Source organism: Scophthalmus maximus, chromosome 11, assembly GCF_022379125.1.
Source record: "Scophthalmus maximus strain ysfricsl-2021 chromosome 11, ASM2237912v1, whole genome shotgun sequence".
NCBI classification, from domain to species: domain Eukaryota; kingdom Metazoa; phylum Chordata; class Actinopteri; order Pleuronectiformes; family Scophthalmidae; genus Scophthalmus; species Scophthalmus maximus.
The window spans coordinates 6,283,034-6,305,146 of NC_061525.1; the positions used below are offsets into that span (position 1 = coordinate 6,283,034).

The window sequence follows — 22,113 nt, forward strand, 5'->3', positions numbered from 1 at the left end:
TGCTCACATTTTTCGAGGCGTTGATAAAACTAATTTCTGTAGCATTAAGAGCTGTGTGACCAATGAGCAGCAGGCAATGCCCTACAGAGAGCTGCACAGAAACCTGGGAAATGTCTTGGTTCTTAAAGAATACACACATAAAAGCATTTGTCAATGTTTGCTGACAGCATATCGGCCCCTTATGAGCACTGCTATGCTGAAAAGGGAACATATACCATATCTCGATAGACAAGCCACAGCAGAGGCAGCAACACAATAATTGGGTGGAGCTGTCACTTTAATGTGTTTAATCCGAAAGGCTGCTCGTCCATCCCGCCTTTCTAAAAAGTAATACCTGTTCCCGTTCCCTGGGCAACTTCTGTTGCAGGACTTAATCTTCTGTTGTTTCTGTAAACAGCACATCTCCAGGATATTTAGATTTACATAGAAATGCTGTACACAACACCAATGTAATCCCAGCCTGAAGGAAGCTGTTAATCTTTAAAACGTGCTGTCGCATCAAAAGATGTTGTGATATAAAGTCCAACAATTGTCTTATCAGGCTCCAGTCCTTATGAAGCATTTCACTGGGCCCCTGAAGGGCCTTGAGACAACTGTACTATCGGGACGAGATGATGCTCCTCCAGTTTCTCAAAGCAATTCAGGACTCAACACTTATGGCAGTGACGGGTGTGATTAATTAGCATGTTTAAGGCCAATGTCATCGCCAACCTGGATGGTTCTCGTTCAAGTTATCACCAGGACAGTGAAGTGTTCTGCCAGCAGGTCTGCTCCTAGCAAGTGCCAGTGTAGTACCAGAGGATAACAGTGTGGTCACATAGATACCTACTCTTTTGAGACTGTCCTCCATCAAAAAAACACCACATAGGTCGTTTTACAAGCAGCTTATTACGACCGATGTGCTCGTTTCAAAGAATGCAGACCTCTAGTGGTCATTATGTAAATGGCCGCTAGAGGTCAGCGCCTCATATTTCAATGGATTTGCATATATTCTGTAAAGTATTTGTGCTGATTCTCTGCCATGTCACCCTAACCATTATCCTTACCTTTACAAGCTCATCATCAGTGCGTTTATAAATCAAATGAAATCCCACAATGCTCTGAGGCGAAAAGTAATTTTGGCGTGCCTCCTGTCACCGCTAGATGTGCCAATTTAGGAAACGGACGATTTTGGTTGTACTCATACGACATAGTTTGTTGGAGTATGAGTTGGAGGATTTTAAACTTTTATTAGATATATATTAAATATTCACTATTTATTAATTTAATAACTCTTATCTCATAGTAACTATGAATAGTAACTATTGTCCCATGTTAATTAAGTATGCTAAATGTTGTTAATCTCACAGTTTCAAAGCCAAGAAAATATATAAATAAGTTTAATGCCTGCAAGCCCTACACTATTAGTTCTGTTCTTCTATGCATTAGAAAAAATATGTCTTTACAGGTTGTACACAAGTGTCCTCATGTAGTGATTATTTGCATTTGATCTGATAGAAGATATTTGGCTGAAATACTTTGGTTTTTAGTATTTATTAGAATGATTATTATTTTCTTTTCAACATGAAGCTTACAACACTATAGATTTATAGTCATATACAGCAACCGTAGCCTGATATTTCAAGATGTCACAGGTCCACTGACTCTGTGAGTTCTGTGTCTGCCACAGAGCAAAGAGGAGGGTGGAGGAGGCGGCCAGGTGGTGAAGCTATCCAAGATGAATGGAGTGAAGAAGATTGAGGATGAAGGGGAAAAAAGAGAGATGATCACTCCTGCCCTCAGAGAAGCACTGACGAAGCAAGGTGAGGAAAAGGGAGATTGCTTCAGTTTGTAGTTTAATTGAGCTGTGTTAAATGTACCACAACTCTGCTGGGTGTTAAATGACTGTTCATAGTACATGCATATTACTTAGCTGCATTGCTTTGCAAACCTAGCACACCAGTTGCTTCAGCATATCTTTAACATTGTAATTGCCACAATGGCAGCAAAGAAACATCACTTTGGAACATACATCATGAGCCGTGTTTTTGCTTCTTCTTTTTTTTCAGCAGTTACTCTAACAAACACACAACTTGTCAGTGGAGACATAAAGAAATTATTATTCCGTCTATGTATACACCCTTGATCAAAGCCACTGACAGAGGTGTCAATTTTCTCAAAGTCAATTTATCAAGCATCCACTGGCTTCATAAGGAGAAGCATGGAGCTGGGAATGTGTTTTGTCTAATGGCACTGAATGATGCCAATTACCCTTCTCCTGTCCCCAGGGTGCAGTCCCAAGTCCTCCCTCTCCCCCCACACTGAAACCTCAGATGGCCGTGTTGATTCAATGACCAGCATTTAGGAAAACTCTGCTTGTCTAGATTTGAAGACTGATTTTAATTTTCAGTTACCTTGATGCCAATATACATGCATGTAATATCACTAAAGCTATTCTTTTGTTAAATCTTAGATTTGATTTGGATTAAGACGATTTTAAAATGTCTTCTAAGAATTGTGTAATATAGATTTGTGTCTAGGTTACTGTTGTCTGGAATCAGATCTAAAGTGGATCTGTCTGACTCCTTAAAATTTATGATAGCTCAATATTCACGTGATGATATTAGGTAAATTGGTGTTTATCCCTCATAAAAGCCACAGTTTAGGCTACGTTTCCATTTACTTATTAGCAGACTTTTATTTAAACTGGGAGACATAACTAATGCTCCAGTACAGTAGGCAACCTTGAAGTATTAAGTACTGCTAAATCTGTCCAAATAGACAAAATGTGAGATCAGATAAAAAATGCTAATTAGGAAGGTTGTTAACTCATTGGCTCTGTCTGAAACATTTTACTATTCTGCTCTTTTATGATCTCTTCCATTCACTAGTATAGCTCAGGCCAGCTTACACAACACTCTATAAATAAGACTCTGAGCAAGACTTCACTTGGCAACAGTCGTTCCCGGTGGACAGTTTGTTTTATTTGGAATAAAGAACGAAGGATAAAAGTTTTGGCTTTGTTGTAATGATACTGTGTCTTTCAAGGCTGTTTATAGCCTTTTTCTGGCATGGCATGGATGCAAAAGTGAAGAAAGGTTTAAAGGGCCCATATTATGCCCCCTTTTACACAAGTTACATTGGTTTTCAGGTGTGTTCACTACATGTCTTTGCCATTCCATGTCAAAACACCTCAAGGATCAAGCCACACAGCACCCTCCTCTTTCTGTATAAACAGCCCTGTGAGACTATGGTCGATTCCAGTCCTTTGGCTGTGGCCGCGGTCGTCGTTTGCTTGCTGGGAGAAAATGATGGCGTAGATGCGATCTGTTTTTCCACACTTGAAGGAGGGGGGGGGGTGCTGCTCAGGTTGGGGGCGTGGTCGCCCCAGTAGCAGGAGTCAACTTACGTCACTTGACGCCGGCCTGTGAATGGCTCGTTTACAGACTGTCTGCACGGTCAACCCAAACCACGAATCAACGACTCATTGTTTTCTTTTCATTCTCCGTGGGCTGGCAGACCCCCCAGATAACCAAATATACGTGGAGGCAGGCCGAAAAGGTGCCTGGAGCATAATATGGGCTCTTTAACACAGAGCTCCATATTTTAGCAAATGATGTGCCTTCGACATTTATTTGTTGTTCCATCGTAGCTGCAGGAGACGTGTTTGTCTGCAGCAACAGATGAACAACAATTCTGTTATTGGTCAGATTTGTCTTGGAGGTGGATTACACCAAACTCTTTCCAATTATCTTTGACTGCATAGTTTTAAATGAGGGTATAATCAAAGTTAATATGCTTTTCCACATTTGTTTTTATTTGGGGCGACCAAATAAAAACAAATAAATAACAAATAAACCTCCCCAAACAAATTAGGATGATGATAGATATTTTTCCTTTATTTTTGATAAAATAAATCTGCTCCATGCTCATTTGATTTCCCTTTGGTGGCTCGGAGCGGAGAACAAAGTATCACAGCTCTAAGTTTAAATTGTGAATTATGTTGTACCCAAATAGCTTTATTTCAAGTCGAGTCCACAAGCTGCTCACTAGAGACACCATCGCTGATATTGTGCTTTACAAATTAAAAGCCTTATGGGTAAGGACTTGTTTCTGTTCAGCAGCAAACCATATGTAGGTCTTCCATTGATTTTCTCCAGGGGCAAATGTAAGTCCTCTGTTAAGGGCTGGTTGAGAAGCAGATGGTCTCTAATTTAACCACAGAAACAGATGTTTCAGTTAAAGACTTTGTATTCAATCTGTTTTAAGTTTGATTTATTTTATTTTATAATGCCACCTGGTGTAGCTGTGGGTCATTTTCACTTCCTCTCAAGTACTGATACATTGTACACCTATGTATGATTATTCTAAGCACATACACCTTTTCTGTTCATACCTGTTGATATGTTCTCCATCTACGACCCCCCTCACTTTGGCTCCATCTTCTCCACTCCAGGTCCTTACTGTGGTTTCTCACAGTCTGGGATTTCTTAATTTTTTAAATTTGTATTTGTCTTGCAGTTACTAGGAATAAGGTTAGAGGCGGACATGTGGTCTCAAGATATTTTTTCCGTCAGGACAAACAATTGGTTGCTGGTCAGAAAACCACCTGAAACATTAGGTGTTTGAACAAAAAAAGAAATTGAATTATGTCCGTGTGTGTGTGTGCGCGCGCGTCTGTGTTTGGTCATTTGTGAGCGGTTTTACTACCTATTGAAATAACATCCTTGACCAGCAGCATTGTGTTTAGTCCAGGTGGTAAACAGGTGTAAAGTGAGTGTGTGAGCATTTTAAGGGTTTATAACCTGAGATCTGATGAAGCACTGAAAAAAAACCTGCTGTGTTTTAATGAGGTATTTCCTTTACAGGGGTTTAATAGCAGCTAAATCAAAACTAAAAGTCGCCACCTGAATTTCACATCAGGCCGTTCTGCTGCTACATAGTGAGTAGAAAGTCTCTTTAAACATCAGGACAGACATGGCCTTTTTGATCCAGTGGTGTGAGGCTGTGATGGAGAGGCAGAGTTGTGAAGAAAATTAATTTGAAACACTTCTTCCTCCTCCTGTGCTGAAAGGGAATTGGAAATGCTCTCCCACCTACCGTTGTCTTGTCCTTCAGCACTACTCAATGTATTTAAATCTTCCGCAGCTTTGAACAGAGGACTTTGAATGGATATAACTCTGAATGCTGAGCATGACTTTATTGACATGCCACTCGTAGATAATGCAATCTTCACTTTTCTGTGTATGAGGTATCTGCTGAGTGTGGCTCTGGGTTGAAGATTTTTTTACTGGGTGCGAGCCTTATTCTTCTCACGCGTTGATCTTTATCTTTCTGTGCAGGGTACAGACTAATTGGAAGCCACTCAGGAGTGAAGCTTTGTCGATGGACCAAGGTATCGTATTGTACTCTTCCCAATAGAGCATTTGATTTTTTGGACAAACTGAACACATGAATTACATTGAAGGTGTTGTTTTCTTGTTTTTTGGTTAGTCTATGTTGCGAGGGAGAGGCGGCTGCTACAAGCACACTTTCTACGGAATTGAGTCCCACCGCTGCATGGAAACCACCCCCAGCCTCGCCTGCGCTAACAAGTGTGTCTTCTGCTGGAGGTATGTACCCTAGAATAAACCCACCGCAAATTAACAGGGGATCTGTTTTTCATTTCTGTTTAGGGATTTTTGCCTGCATGTCTCCCTCATTAGCCACTGAGCAATGATCCTTCTGTGGCAAACAAGCTGACTATGTATGTGGAGAAGACTCATGGCCAGCGTAACCGTGGCGCCTAAAGGTGGACAATGATTCGTCACGACACTGGCAGGAGACTGGGTCTTCTACACCCCTCAAGCTTCATTTGAAAAGGCGACTATGTTAAGCATAGAAAGGTCACTATCAGAATGTAACCGCTTCCCTGTCGCCACAGATATGCCAGTTCTCCCTTAAGGCTGCTATGTGGGATGACAGGGAGTGAGCAGTTTCAGGGCACAGATGTGTTGTTGCAGTGGCCTTCGCCATCCTCCTATCTGCAGCAATAGGTGGACCTTGGTTGATGGGTCAGTATGTGTGCATATGCACGCAACAGACTCTCTGAAATTAGTGATGCCTCAGGATTTGTTGTTGCACCTAGAAATCACACTTGCACAGCGATAAGGTGTTATTAACGCCTACAGGAGATATTTAGAGTAGGATGGATTCTTTCACCATATATCTTTTAACAGGATGAGAATAAACTTCTGTGGTCTTGATTTTTGTCACCTTCTTCGGTGTGGCTCTAGTGAAATATGTTTTTAACAGAGTTATTTTTGTTAAATGACCCCCGGTCTAATGGCCTGAATCTGTCTCAATCAGATTCATGCTTCATATTGGCTGCCAGCTGAACCAGCAGGCAGTTAAGAAGTGGAGTGCGTAAAGAGTATCTGTTGTTATTATTTATCTGTTCATCTGTCTGCCCCACTCACAGACATCACACCAATCCTGTGGGCACAGAGTGGCGCTGGAAGATGGACCCTGCCGAGAAGATCCTGCAGGACGCCGTGGAGAATCACCAGAACATGATCCGACAGTTCAGAGGTTGGTGCTTAAGCAGATGACGCATGCAAACACGAGTGTTCTCTCCTTTTCAATCTTTATTTAAACCTCCTTTCAATCAGTCACATGAGTGCACATTATAAATTAAATCATTCTCGCAGACGTACACAAAACACAATGTCTTCGTCATGCACACACTGACCACTTACTATCTTGAACTTACTGCTCATGACCGCTGTAACACTATGGGTAATGAAGCAAGGGGAAGATCAAAATGCAAATGGTTTGTCCCCTGTTTTTCGTCACACCCTTGCTATAGTACCTCATCAATCACTTCTTAACCTACACACACCACACACGCACGCAATGTAGTTTTCCCCTTCTGGCGACTTTGCAGCCTCCTATTTGTACCAACTTAAGCCTCATTTCTTATTTTCTTACAACTTATCAACAGTTGAGTTGTAAACTCACTGATGGTTCTACAGAAATAATTGGAATTGCACTGTGTAAAGGTTTGAAATAGGAGAAAATTAGCCTTGTCTGTGTCCATGGTTTCGGGCTCTATTTGTACTACTTGTAGTTACTACTGCTGGCATGTAGAATTTAATTCTCTGGCTGCTCCCGGCTTTGGCTGAGGACGGCTGGTGAGCCGCCCAAAGCTCAGTCAAAACAGAATTTATCCCATGAGTGTTCCCTGAGCAGATTTTCTTTGAGAGCTTTTAGGAAATGTCAAAACAAAGAGGTGCCACATTTATCAGACATTTATTAAGGCAAACACAAGTACTGATTAGAAAATGTTTTTTATCCCACACAGAATTAAACAAGGTGTTCACCAAAACTTTAGCCATACAGTAGTGACAGCCAACTACACATGATTCATAGCCAGTAGTCTGTTGGTTTTTTTAATCGGAAAAGTATTTAATTTATAACATGCCAAAGAATTATGAACATTCTTCCAACACCTCGGGAGATGTCTTAACATTGCTTGTATTGTTTGACCAATGTCTAAAAGCTGAAGATACTTATTTTTGACATAATGTTACACAGAAAAGCAAGTCCACAGTCCAAACAAACCTGTTCATTACTTCACAGGTATTCTGCATTGTATTGTTAACTCCTGGTTTCTGTGGTGACATGACTGTTGGTGAGCAGCCCACTGAAAGTTGGGGCTAATTGATTCAGCACAGCCACACAAACATGGAAAGACCATCAGACCTAAAGTCAGTTTGCCGAGCTGGCATCTGTCTCATTCAACTCATTCAGTATTCTTCAAGCCTGGTTCGACCCTGTGACCTTCAAAGTCAGACGACTGCCTCTCTAACCTCAAGGCCACTACTGATCCCATTATGCAATGGCAAGGAAATTGCACTGATGTGATTTTAGGTGCCAAATGCTAAAAACTTGGGAGACATATTTTCTTCAGAGCTCAAGTTTTATTACAAATGTCATTCTCAGAGCAGTCGTTCATAATGTATTATAAGGCATTATGTCAGTGCAAATCTATCTCCCTAATGTTGACCATAAAGTGCTCCTTAGTTAACGTAGAGAAAAAAACAACATATTTGTCACTTGAGGGATTACAGTTATAATGTTTTGAGCAGAAAATGAAGAAAATTACATTTTGAATATGCTTCAACAAAACGAAGCTTTGCAGTTCAAATTAGAAGTGCAATCCCATATTGTCATTATCACCGATAATTTACTTTCCAGTCGCGCTATAAATTCACATTGGGCAGCATTCGACTCCGTTTGCAATTGGCAGTGATGCATTGATGGGGTCTAACGAAGGTCTTACGAAATGGTCTAACGAAATGAACTATCCAGATAAAAGATTGAACATGTTGGTACCTGCTCTAACTTCGTGATAATCTACTGCCTAAAAGGTCTCCTCAAAAAGCAGCTTTAAATGTCATGCAGCAGTTTATGATGTAAAGTTAAGTCACCCTCTAAAAGAAAAACTATGCAGTTTAATGTGCTTCAAATGAGTTCAGTGTCCAGTGATATTCTTGTCTGTTTTGATTTATACCTTGATAAACCCCATTGAATTGTCTTCTGCTTAATGTGATTTCATTTCTGTTGTAACAGGATGCAGGGCAAGTTATACTGGACCATTTGAAACTGTAAACATAAAACAAATCCTTTTTAGAGTCACTAGCGGCCTGTCCCAGGTGGACGCCACCTCTCGCCCAATGTCAGCAAGAATTGACTCCAGCCCCCTGCAACTCTGAAAGGATAAGCAGTATAGATAATGTATGAATGCAAGTGTCTGTTTCAGAGTCTCTACACATGGTTTTAAATGCATAGATGCACCTTAGAGCTCTGAAGTGGTAGCTTGTTTGGTTTGTTAATTGTATCATGCATTTTACATTGAGCCCTTTATATAGCTTTCCTGCATGAGTGTTTGCTCTAGGCATTATGATAAATTTCAAATGAGCCTACTTTATGTCACTGTGCCGTACATTTGCATATCAGGAAAAGGCTCGGTGATGTTCTAACTTTCACAGCTAGGTCTGTGCATGAATTAAATATTTTGCTCTGCCGTTCTCGTAGCTACAACAACACAGCACTTTAAAAATTTAGAAATCGCACACTCCAGTCATGAATTTTGTACTTTCAAACTGCACCCTTCCATCCAAGCACCTATATGTATGTACTTGTTTAATTTCACAGACCGAGTTTATTGATGAGACACCAACAAATGCAACAGAGAAATGTTGACTGTGTTGCCTTAACCAAAAAAAGCAATTAAGGAGGGAGAAGCAGTCTTCAAACAACGGGATAAGAATTTCTTAACCATTTTCCATGTGGGTTGGTGTCAAAACAAAGATGTGCAGGTCAAGTCCAGAGAAAGTCAAAGGCCTTTGATTATGGCCGTCATCTCTTGAATCAATTCTATGGCTTTTAAGTCCAATGTCCTTGTTGAAAGACTTGATTTCACTCTTTTCCCCCAAGAGGGGGAACTATGTCAGAATTTAATGGAATTTCACATTACTAATTCCACAAGATGCATACATTTAATGAGATTTCAAACACTTGCGGTAACACACACACACACACACACACACATACATACAGACAGTCCGCCTCAGTTGGCTTTCATGAATGGAGTCAAGTGGGTTCTCTCCTGGAGGGACATCTTGCTTTTTGATGCCTATGTTGTGAGATGTAATTTGTCCGTGAAAGGCAGCACAGTAACGGTTGCTTTCAGTGGTTCAATCAAACTTGTCGCAAACTTATCAATAATTCATTCTGTTTTATAAAGCATATGAAGGCAACAGTCCCAGTTTTCTTTAATTAAGATTCACTGCATGTAGTCTTGGATTAAATGGCATCTGCTGTAGCTACATCCCTATGACACTCAAATCCCTGTCAAAGTGTATGGAACTAGTTTTCCCCAAGCTTTTACTATTCATTTATTCCCTCTGCGTCAATCTAATTTCTACTGTGTCATACAGCATTTAATACCTCAACCTGCCAACAAAAGGCAGGTTCATATTATGTTTCTGCATTTATTTCACTTTACTTTATCCTCCAAATCCCAAAGGAAGACCTGATAAAATCGCATATTCTTAACATTGAAAATAGCAGGAGACATACTGAAGTGATAATATCAGTGTCATGTTCCTGGGGGTTTTGTTCATTCATCAAATTTGGCTTTCTCAGTGAATCTGATTTAATGTAAAATGTAAGGTACATTTTGTGGCCTATGGTTGTGATCCCAATATGGACTTTCCTTCAGTTGACCACCATAATTTCCTTTAGCAAAGTTAAACTAATGGAAATAAAGACTTGAGCCACTCGTAAAGTAATTTTATTGGGTCGGGAAATCAATCAAATTTACAGGCACATTTGATGCCAAAGACTGAGGGCTGTACTATGCTTGATGCTTCGTTATTAGGATGAATACATTTTCTAGTTCATTTATCAATCTTGAAGTTGAATAGTAATAGTCAGTTAAATTGTGCAACGTTCCTCCCTCACACTCAGCAGCCTTTGTCCTTCTACTTGCCCTTCCCATTTGAACCAATGCTGAGCACCCAGCGTTTTGTGCTGGTGTATTTGCCAAGACCACCCAGTGGAACGGAGGAGAAAGGGAGAGGAAGAAAGATGGACTGGGCTCTGGGCCCAACTCCCAAAGCTCAAACTTAATATACTGTGTCTTGTCTCCTCCCCTTCCCCTCCCACCCTCTCCCCTTTTCATTTTTCATGAGCAGCACGCGTACAAATTTTCACTTCACTTTCAAGCCTGACCTAATGTGGTTATTTTCCACTGTCTTTTTTTCTACTTGGCACTGGCAGCTCTTTGAATTATGCGTCTGCATGTGAGGCCCTTATTTTTTACTGGGAGACACTGATTAAGTCAAAGGTTGAATCCACTTAGAAGCAATCGTCCCTTCAGCCGCTGAACGTCTCTCTCCCCCCCAGGTGTTCCAGGAGTGAAGCCCGAACGATATGAGGAGGGCTTGGCAGTCAAGCACTGTGCCCTCTCCCTGGTGGGTGAGCCTATCATGTACCCTGAAATCAACACCTTTCTCCGCCTCCTCCACTCCCAACACATCTCCAGTTTTCTGGTCACCAATGCACAGTTCCCACAGGAAATCAGGTAGGAGAAAAAAAGCAAACACGAATACCTTGTTTTGGGGGATGATACTTATTCCCTACCCTCCGAATGTACATCCAAGTCAGTCTGTTTTGCTTATATCTTTGTAGTGCACTTTTTCCCTGCCTTCACAAGCCTCTCTGATGTCTGGGAGGAGGAATTGGAATGTAGGGAGCATGAGTGCATCTTAGCAATAACATTGTTCCCTAGAAGGAAGCTGCAAAGATTCAGACTCCACAATTGAAAGTGTTTTGTGTCCTTGAACAATACAACCGTGTTGATGAGAGATGTTGTTTATGGTGCCAAAATAAAATTCAAGTGCTTTGAGCAGCACAAACAAAACTGGATTAACTTCAGTTGTGTCAGAAGTTTCGGAGGCAGACTTGTCATTAACCTCCCACATTTACCCAAAACTGTCTGCTTGAACAGATGGCAACAAGGAAATGTTGTTTTTTTTCTGTAATTTGGATGAGCTGTCCCTTTACACCATCATTGCTGAATGTTGAAACTTGAAGCTGTGCCGAAGCGTGCATTCTCTCAAATGACCACATGCTGCTGTCTCCACAGAAACTCTCACTGTGCTGAAGTGATTAGGGAATCTCAAAGCGTCTTTAAAACAAAATTAAAAGCCTTTTCCATAAGATGTTTGAGTCTCAATATTTCACCTGTGGGTGATTCCACAGATGCTAAGCTAATTTTTTTTTGCTGTGTGGGATTTACCCGTGGCCAGCATGCCTTCTCTGAACGGCCGCATTGTGCCTCGTAACCCAGGTACAAGAGTTCCGATCCGTTTTCTGGGTCAGACCAGTTCACCACAGACACATTTCCTTCAGACACATGCCCTGTGCACCTATAGGAACTGTATGAAAAATTCATAGACAATACAACCTTAGGTGGATTGATGTGCAGCAGATATACAGTTCACAAATACACATCCCCTTTCCTTGCTTTGTACTTTAGATGCAAGAGGGTGTGTGAGTGTCAACATGAAAAGTTTCATCAAGATGGAAAGAGAAAGGTTTTCTGTGTGGACCTGAATGACCCATTGTTTCAGGTTTTAATTGAAATGAATCTGTGTTTTTTACTGCCTTTCCTTATCTCTCATCCTTATCCTCTTTTCTTTTCCGTATTTTCTGTAATTTTCAGGACGCTGGTGCCAGTGACCCAGTTGTACGTGAGCGTGGACGCGAGCACCAAAGACAGTCTGAAGAAGATTGACCGGCCACTTTTCAAGGACTTCTGGCCACGCTTCCTGGACAGCCTCAGGGCCCTGGGAGAGAAGGTAAGCTGTCCACGACGGCAAGTTTGGATCCAGCCAAGAGATTTCTCTAATTCTTCGTCTACTCAATGGACAGCATCACTGAAAATTAAAATTCCATTAATTTCTTGGCGCACATACACAAATCCTGGTTGAATAGTTTGTTACAGACTCAAGCTTGCACTGAATGATGATAAGTGCATTTTTTTCTCCCCAGAATTTGTAATTAAGAGTAGGACTGATCCTCCCTTGGTAATGTTTGCCTGCCTCATTATTTGGATTCATGTTATGCCAATCTTCACTCTACCACTCTCACCAGGCAATAAGAGGAATGCATATGCTTCAGTTTTTTCAACACCCACATTTACATGAACAACATTCACCTGCAGTGCATGTTTTTTATCTTGCTTTATCTTGCTAAATCATGAGGGGATATCATGTGTTAAGCCTTTAATAAATGGGAAGCATCATTTTGTCATTTTGCAGATTTTCCTACACTTAATGGTCTATTTTTCTCCTGGCTTCTTGCTCAGGCTGATGCAAAGCTTTGCTTAAGAGAGATCATTTGGGGTTGTTGTTTAGCAGATGAGAGGGATGCGAATCACCACAGTATCTTCTTCAAGGGATTGTATGAAGTACTCCAACCATTATCATTGTTTTATTTTTCTCTGCATCCCTAGTGTTGGGGGAGTGTTATTGATAATATTAAATCTTTGAATTGAAATGTAACTTCCATTATCCACTTTTAATCTGTTCTTTTTCACCTTGCCCCTACAAAAATGCACTGAGCAACCACAGAGCTTGACAGCACAAGATTAATTCTTTAAAACTGGATAACAATATGTTGTTGTGTGGATTTTTTATAAAAGTACTCAGTTGTCTCCAACTCTCTGACTGATTGTTGGATGTTCCCAATTCTTACCTATGTTGCAGACTCAAATTTTTATTTTGTATTTTGAGTGAATCTGAGCAGCTGATGAAAGCTCTAGCCCTGATTGAATCTTCTCAGAAACTGCAGAAAGAGATATGTCCCATATGATAAATGGACTGTATTTATATAGAGCTTTTCTCGTCTTATTGACTTCAACACGCTTTTAGGTGACACTCAACCATTCACTCACACATTCATACAGCGCTGCTATTTACTGCACTTTTGTCACATTCATAAACATTGCAGGGTTAGCTGTTAACCCAAGGACAGTCTCCACTATGCCGTGTGTGTAAATTGATTCTTTTGTTTGGTGTTTTTCTCATACGCCGTCAAACCAACCCTGAGAAAGATGTGGGCTGGGAAGTTTCCTCGAGGGAGTCTCTGTTGAACCTATTTGTAATGACCCATCTTCCTCTTGTTTAATTTTTTAGCAAACAATGGACAAATTCATTACCACTCAGCTTGAGGTGCTGTTGATGGATCATTGCTCTCTAATTGCATCTAGATGGCTATTCTCACCACACGCCAACTAGCAATTCAAGCACCCTCTTAGAATTACGATAATCAGTAGCTCTGCAATAAACACCAAATGTGTGCGGTTAAGATGTTCAACTTACGTAAGCACTGCATCAGGTTTGTGGTTGTTTTAAAGGTCATTGCTGTAAATGATGTACATTGAGTTACAACCATCATCCATTAACTTAATTGACCTGACCCGCATGTGGCTGGAATGTGGGAGGAGGCTCGAGTACTCAGACACGGGGGAGAACGTGCGAGCTCCACTCAGAAAGGCCCCAGCCCGTTGGCAGGTTCAAACCCACAACACCTTTAGTGACATTAGACATTAGTGCCTACAAGCATACATGGTTATTTAGCATTATACTTTCATATACTTAAAGTCACAACCCTCTGGGACAACTATAATTGTGTGTGGGCAAGTGTACGCCTCACTGCGACAAGATGGTTTGTCTGTGTCAAACTTCCCAGTTTCCAAAAATACTCCCTCTCTGTTGCCATCACCTCCGGTCCGCCTCTCACAGCTCCCTACTTCTAAGTCTCCATTTCAGGGTGGCGTCCGTCTTCATCCTTGTTAAGCACTTATCCCCTTTCTCTTCTCCTTTTGCCAGCTCTCCTCCACCTGGCCTTGCTGCCAGGACTCTGTGGGACCGATAAGAGTTGTCACTTGGTGTCTGATTTGGAATAGACGCAGCTTGAAATACTTAACCATTTTGCTTCCACTGGCCAATTATCCACTACTCTACTTGGCAGAAAGGACCAAGTGTTATAGATAACCTTCCAGAGTGAGAGAGAGGGAGACAGATAGAGAGAGTGTGTTTACAAATGAGCAAAAGAGGACACTCTCCTCTCCCACTGTCATTTACAAGTTTTGTTAAATCATCCATTTTTCATGTCCTCTGTCCTCACAATTCCCTTTCTGACATCTCCTCTACTAGTCTTTTCTTGCCTTTCTTCCTCTCAATCACATTCTCAATAATCCTCTTTCTCCTCCTACACAACAACACTATCCTGAATTCAGTATCTTTAGTTACCCAGGAAAAAAATTAACTGGGCACATATAAGAGGGATGTCCAGACTATGCTTTCACGGCCTTGATCCAAATCTGTATATATGTACACTGTATATTAAGTACCTTCCACTACATAGTCCAATGAGATTTTCATTTATAGGCCTGAATTCAACTTACATTATACTGATAGCTGAATAAAATTACACTCAAAAATATAGCCTAGGGTCCCATAATCTTTGTCAGTGTGGGTCTATCGTGGTAGCAAGGAAACAATAATTTGAGGAACCCCCCCAAATCTGGGTAGGAAGAAAGTCCCCAGAGTTCAGTCACATTTATGAACTTAATAAAAACTTCAGATTAAATCAATATAGTTCTTTGCACACACCTTGCATATGCTTTCTTATTTGGACCTGGTGGTTGCTCTTCATTTATTTGGGGTAGCCGTCAGTTCCCCCTCTGTTCACATCACTCGCGCTAACAATGTTGTGGATTTCCAGTATGTTGTGGCTGCACAATGGAACCTCAATGACAGTTGGTGTACCTGGAGTAAACACACTATTTGAAGTGGAACTAGTAAAGGTGTTAACATACAGTAGTAGATCATATTCCATGCAAAACAAATGCTTGGAATGGGCCTGGTTCCCTCACAGCTCCGACTGGCTTTGGAAATCCTTAATGTATGCAGTTTTGTTGCAAGCACCAGTTGTCAGAATCATAAGAAACACTGAGAAATATCAAGCTGTTGAACACCATTTGCATCAAGTTTTATGAGTTCACTTTTATGGTATCTGAACCATATAGTTTATCATTAAAAACATGAAATTGTCTTAATTGAATGTGGTTTTAATAAGAGGAAAACCTTCATTATGATGCATCAAAAATGTGACACATTGTAACAACCTTCCATTAATCCCAACCCCCTGTCTTCTCCGTCCAGAGACAGAGGACGGTGTACAGATTGACGCTGGTGAAGGCCTGGAACGTGGAGGAGATGCAGGCCTACTCGGAGCTCATTGCTTTGGGCCAGCCGGACTTCATTGAGGTCAAGGTAGGGTTCAACAGCATGTAATTTATTTTAGTTTTCTCCTTCCCCTCTCGGTTATTGTCTTATATTTCAGTAATTTTCACGATGTAATAGCCCTCTTTGTCTTTTTTGTTTCTCTCTCCGAGTCTCTGTTTTTCCTTTATTTTTCTCTGGAGAAAACCCTTCTACATCAGTGCCTGTCACACTTGCTCCTCAGCTAACGGGTTTCCTAAAAAACCAAATGGACATGTGGCACTTCAACCGGTTTATTCATCAAGGGGACAAATCATATCACACATCTTGATTCCTCTCACCAGGAATCAAGAAGTAATTCAAAGCTCTAGGTCCTTTGCATGCAGGTGAATTTATGTGTGAGAGTGTTACTTGGTGAGATTGCCGTTTTATTCTGAGTCACTGAGCGACTGACTTAATCCACCCCTACCCAAGGACAAGGCCAGCCGCACAGACACCGATATGACATCTATATTTATTCTGTGCCAAACGCTAACACTGCTGTTATGCTAACACCCTGCAGTTTTTATGGAACCGCAATCTGCGTCCAAATATATGTCACTGGAAAAGTGTCATAATTCACAGGGATGGTGGGCTGTGCACCACATCGACCTTATGCCGGCCATTTGGCGGAGGAGGTATTAATAGTTTGGGAGGGAGCACCTGGTGGGGGTCTGAGCCACGGTTGTCATAGTAACAAGCTCGCCTGAGTCTGTGTTCATTATTCAGTCTGTCACACGTCAAGGTATGATCCCAGTAATAATAGCAGCAGAAGTAGTTGTAGTAGTAACAGACTGTACCGGCTCTTCCTGCCGGTATATGGTGGAACCATCTTCATCAGAGTTGAACCACACATCTTTCACTGAGATTAAGAAGGTCAAGTTCAAAGCCTCTTTGACTTATTTCGCTCTACTAGTCTATGATTATTTTGGACCTGTGAGTGTACTGCACCTTTCCTTTTTATCATGTTACACTGTCTGGAAGGGGGCTGCGTCTCTGCAAAGCTTTCAGAGCACAGTGTCTTTGTTATGTCAGCTCAAAGGTTTTGGGGGGAAATACCTGCAAGCAGCATCCCTGACATAACAGGACACATGAAAACAGGGAATCTGGTCCAGAAAAAAACTCATCCATGGCAGAAATTCTATAACGAAGGCTTAATCTCAGATAATAATCTACTCCAAAGACACAGTTGAAATGACTGTAAATTGTTCCTTTTGCAACAGTTTCTTTTTGCATTTGTCAATGTTAACGCCACAACTGGTGGCAGTAAATTATTTCTTAATCATATATAATTGTTGTCAAATTTAATGGTTTTATTCATGAGTATAATTAATATTCAATTTGTGCTCTAATCTCAGTCACTTTTAGCTTTCCTCCCAGCCTTAATGCTTCGGACGTGTCATCATACTGCAACATCGTTTGCTTCTCTGCCTGGTGTTACTGTCATTATGATTCCATTGTGTCAATCTATTTTTTGCCACAGCTTTCAACATGCTGCAGTTTGACTATTAATTTTTATGTGGCAGGTCTGACACGGTTTTTCAATTATGGGGTGCTTGTCTGAGTGAGCTTTGGTCATTAAGAGAATGCATTTCTTCATATATGCAGTAGTTGCTGAGCCTGTTGATATATGGTCTCATAGGGAAAAAGAAGAGGAACTTTTGTTGTTGTTTTTTTTATGTATTATCCCTCTTTACAGTAAAAACTACTGGACTTTGCTGTGTGGTGCAGTTTATCCTCTCTTCATTTTAAAAGGTGCCTGGACTGTAAAAAATTAGGCCTGCGTCGTTAATTTTCTCCACCTCAGATAGCAGAGATTAGAGAGAGCCCCATCCTTGAATGTCAACCAAAATTGAGATTCAGTTGTACACCAGGGCTGCAAGTTTTTGGTTTGAGCACACGACCTGCTCATTTGTCAGGCCTCATCGTGCCTCCCCCTTACACATGCATACACAAACCCATTATGCAAGTCCCACATCCTAATCGCCCTGCAATAAACGCAGAAGAACAGGTGTAGGGCTTCCCACAGACAAGGTTGGGATATGTGATGCATCTCTTGCCACTCGAAGCCCCCACATGGGAATTCATCCCCACCGCCTCTCATTCATAATCCAGAGCACACCTCATTCCTACACTACTTCGCAGCAGGAGTCCCTCCGCTGGGAGCTCACTGCTCCCATGCAGCTATTACTTTCTTTAACCTTCATTTATCCAGGCTGTGTTTACTGAGCTGCATGATCTATTTTTTTTTTTTTTATCAGCAGCCTCCTCACAGTTTGCACATTGTCACACCTGGGAACTGCCCAGTACAAGTGCAAGTCTTATCTGTTGACCAGCAGAAGATAGGGGCATTTGGGGGTTAAGTGTCTAGGGAGAGCAGTAAAAGAAACTAGAAATGCACCAGTCGGTCGACCTGACTGATTTGATTAGAAAAGAGCTTTTGCCAACAGTCACACAAATCATCCAGTTCATCGCAGTACAAACAGAGACTGACAGCCACATTCATACTTACATTTACACAAGTTTTTACTTGTTTTCTCTTTAAATAATGAGGTAAGGAAGCTGGTGCTCTAACGAGGGATTCCTGCAGTAAGGTCAAGCGGGGTTTTGTGTCTTTGGTTGTGTTTGAGAACACATTATTCATTTCTCCCTAATGTGTTTTAGCAGTCTTGCTGACCTGTCAGTAAGCTCCTATATAAAAAAAAATTAAAAAATTAAAAAGAATAACTAAGAAGCTCACTTTCTTCTTAATAATCACCTTGTGTCTCTGTGTAAACGGAGTTACACTCTGTGCTTTCTTGTCACTTTTCATCCATTCATGGGTGTTTTTCCACAGGAAGTATACAATAAATCCTGCTGTGGTTCGGGGAATGATTTTATTTTCTTTGCAAATCTTTTTGGGTTCAAAAAAATTGTATTAACTGTAGGCTCCCAATGTAAGCAGGACATATACCTAAACTGACCTTAATACCTTAATAGGACCCAGTTCTATTTGAGCTGTTGACCGCCCAACACAGTCTGGTGCTGGGCAACATTGCAGTGAGTGGTTTTGTCACTTTGATGTTGGGATGGGCAGACACAATCTGATGTTGGGGATTATGGCTGTCCAATATGACCAAAATCATACATGGCGGCCGTTTCATATCCGAATGATACCTATAGTAACACATCCTCTGTCTGGAATGCGTAATTTGGGGCCCTGAATTTGCAGAAATCATTTACGACGGCAGCTGTAATTTCTTCCGTCTTCCTGATTCCGTGATATATACTATGTCGTGTCCAAAAGCCTCTTGCAACGTCTTGAGTTTGGGGTTTGTTTTGAGCGCTCGACTGCACATTTGTGACTCTCGTCCACAGAGACTCTGTTTGACAGGATTCTTGTGCAGATGATAAAAGAGGTCGGTGTTGTGGGGGATCTTTTGAGTATTAGATTCTCATTTTGTCATGGAGTCCTTTTCCTGTTCAGAATTACTCCATTCAGTGTCATGGTCACTCTCCTCCATGTTTGTTTCTGTTGACTTCTCCTACCTGCATCTATTATATATACAGTGTATATATATATAATGGACGGTAAACCGTAATATGAAACAATAGACACTTAGCCCGAGTTATCGTCTAGTTATCCCCTGATTTGATAAGGAGTTGGTTGGGTGGTGCAGGTTTGTTATGAGCATTCATTTTGGACTAACATTTATAAATTACCATAACAAAGACTTTGTTGTTGTAAAGCACACTTGATATCACCAGTCTGACCTCCTTATTCAGCATCTACCGCTGAGAGGTTGGAGCCACTTTTACATCACTGCAAGGGACAGTTCATTGAGAGAACAGTCTGAATACGAGCATACAGACCAACTCTTTTGACTACACGCTGTCGTGTAATGACGCAGCCATGCTCAGCTTATGTAATTCCACTTCACTCCGTCCTTTTCTGCCCTCTGTTCAAATCTGTTCTTGCACTCAAGTTTGTCATGTGTCGTAAATGTCAAAGCTATTTTTTTACCATCTGTGCAAAAATAAATTGGACCAGCTGTGTGACAGTTTAAGGATTCGCATCTCTATATCTACGCTCTCTTTCCTCTGCGTTAAACAAATGTAACCTACTTGTGTTTTTACGACTACTTAAGTAATCAACAATTTGTTTCAAGCATTATAGTGTGTGTGTGTGTGTGGGGGGGGGGGGGGGTTCTGTGCTGTTAATGGATGTAAAACACACTTCTGAAACAAAGTTGTCCCCTGAGACTTTGCTGGATTTTCTATTAAAGATGTCACGTAGGAGTGTGTATTGATCCATCACCACATGGCATTTCATTATATTGGAGGAAGTGCAACACTAACAAGGCAGCAGAGCACATTGGTTTGGACAGGTAATGAGAGTTACCCATCAAATGTGTCTGTGTGCTTGACACAGGAAAGTTGATATTAATCTAATAAAGCTACACACATATTTTCCTCTTTTTTCATGCACAGGTTGCTGTTAACACTCAAAGAGAGAAGAAAAGCTCTTGACTTATTTTGTGGAGGGGATGAACGTGTCTTTTCTCTACACAAACCATTATCTAATATTCCACAGATCCCAACATGTCAGTCATGATATATGTAACCTTAAAGTGTGATGTATGTTGAACATATGGGGGGGTTTGCATAGATGGTCTAAGCCAAATAAGTAATGATTTATCTCCGTCTTTAAGTATTTAATTGTCTCAAATTTTGATCTTCAGGACAGTGAAAATCACAGTAAAATAATCTAAAAATAATTGGATGTAGATTGCCTTTGAAAACCATGGTCAGACCAGTTAGACAACACACTTGGCAATCAGGAAAAGCAGAGTTGTAAAAATATTCTCAGCAAGGCAGTAATGTAAGATTATATTATTCCAGACTTCGGGGTCTATAACTGAGAGTTAAATCGATTCATCTTTGGTCTTAAGTGAAACTCAGGGGACAAGCGAGAAAAGAGTTTAATGAGAGATTACAGACAGGTGATTCAGAACATAACGGCTCAGTGTTATATGCAGAAATGGGACAATTATATTTTTCTAAAGTTACTAGTAAGATGGGCAACAAATGGAAAAAAAAACACACAATGTGTCTTGACAAGGTGTTGGGCCACCATAAGCTACCAGAAGAAGAACACCAGTGCTCCTTGGCGAGACCATAGCACATGGATTCACATTATTCACATTAATCTGCCCTGTGGAGGTAGGCATGGTCATACTGGAAGAGACTCAGATTTGAAATTTTTCATGGGACTCTGAAAGTGACCACCATGCCAGGAAAATGCTTCTCGCTTCTATGGGAGCATCTAGATTTTATAATTTTTCCACCTATCTTTATATACTAAGTAGACATGAGTATTGTCCATGCATTTGATCAAGATGAAGTGTGGATTCTGTGAACATGATGTATTTCACGGGTCTGTGCGTGTCCACCGTCGCCAGCAGCAAGACCTTTGTTGTTGACCCATTAATTATTACCCCATCATCTTATGCGGCGCGAAACATTCTGCTTGTGCGATTTTCCATCTGCTGTCCAATTGTTGTCCAATGTGTGATTTATCATCTCAGTGCAGCATCAGTAGCACTTTACCTGCCACTGTTCCCTCACTCACCGAGGAAGGACATAGAGAGAGTGAGATGGGTATGGGCAAGTGTGTAAATGTCGAGATAAATTTGGTGATACACAGTGAGTGGGGCCTTGAAGATCAGCATTTATGATTTCCATTAAAGTCAAAAGGCGTAAATTATTTGTAAACAGGTGGTGTTCTCACTCTTTGCCTCTGTCTCTCCCACTTTCTCATAATTTCCCCAGTGATATGGTGCGATCATTCCCTGCGTATATCTCAAAGATCTTTTCCCATCTCCTCCTGCTCCCTCCTCCTGCCTTGCCCTTTCCTGGTGATATATACAGAGACCTGGATAGTTATTCAGACGTCCTCCCGGCAAGTCTGATAACACCAAGGTCCTTCATAAATTCTGCCCGACATCCCGCCCTGTTTTACCCCCGGCTGCACCCTTTTTCTGCCTCAAAACTCAAGCCCTAAAGAGTAAAGAGCAGCATTAGATTTCTTTGTAAGGGTGAATTCGCAAGAAGCCCATTAGGACATAGTTCACAACCAGAGTCGGAGATCCCCTATGGCTGTTCAGTGGACAGGCTCGAATAGATGTGAATGGCCGTCTGGCAATAGCCAGGCCAGTCGGAGAAAGAGATGAGTTGTAAGAATGTCTTTTGCAATGTCACAGAGGAGAATAAA

At 41.1% G+C, this 22,113-nt stretch overlaps 1 protein-coding gene across 13 annotated transcripts in view; it reads left to right on the plus strand.

Annotated features, from left to right (window-relative positions):
• tyw1 (tRNA-yW synthesizing protein 1 homolog (S. cerevisiae)) overlaps window positions 1-22,113 on the plus strand; it is a 42,324-nt gene that overhangs the window by 10,653 nt on the left and 9,558 nt on the right. For all 13 annotated transcript variants that reach the window (XR_004789763.1, XR_004789764.1, XM_035622544.2 and 10 more), the window contains exons 8-14: window positions 1,670-1,802; window positions 5,322-5,374; window positions 5,473-5,591; window positions 6,440-6,549; window positions 10,933-11,110; window positions 12,254-12,389; window positions 15,762-15,872. Coding sequence is in view for 11 of the 13 variants with exons in the window: in XM_035622544.2 (XP_035478437.1) it covers window positions 1,670-1,802; window positions 5,322-5,374; window positions 5,473-5,591; window positions 6,440-6,549; window positions 10,933-11,110; window positions 12,254-12,389; window positions 15,762-15,872 (840 nt within the window). In the remaining 2 variants the exon portion in view is untranslated. The remainder of the gene's footprint in view (window positions 1-1,669; window positions 1,803-5,321; window positions 5,375-5,472; window positions 5,592-6,439; window positions 6,550-10,932; window positions 11,111-12,253; window positions 12,390-15,761; window positions 15,873-22,113) is intronic.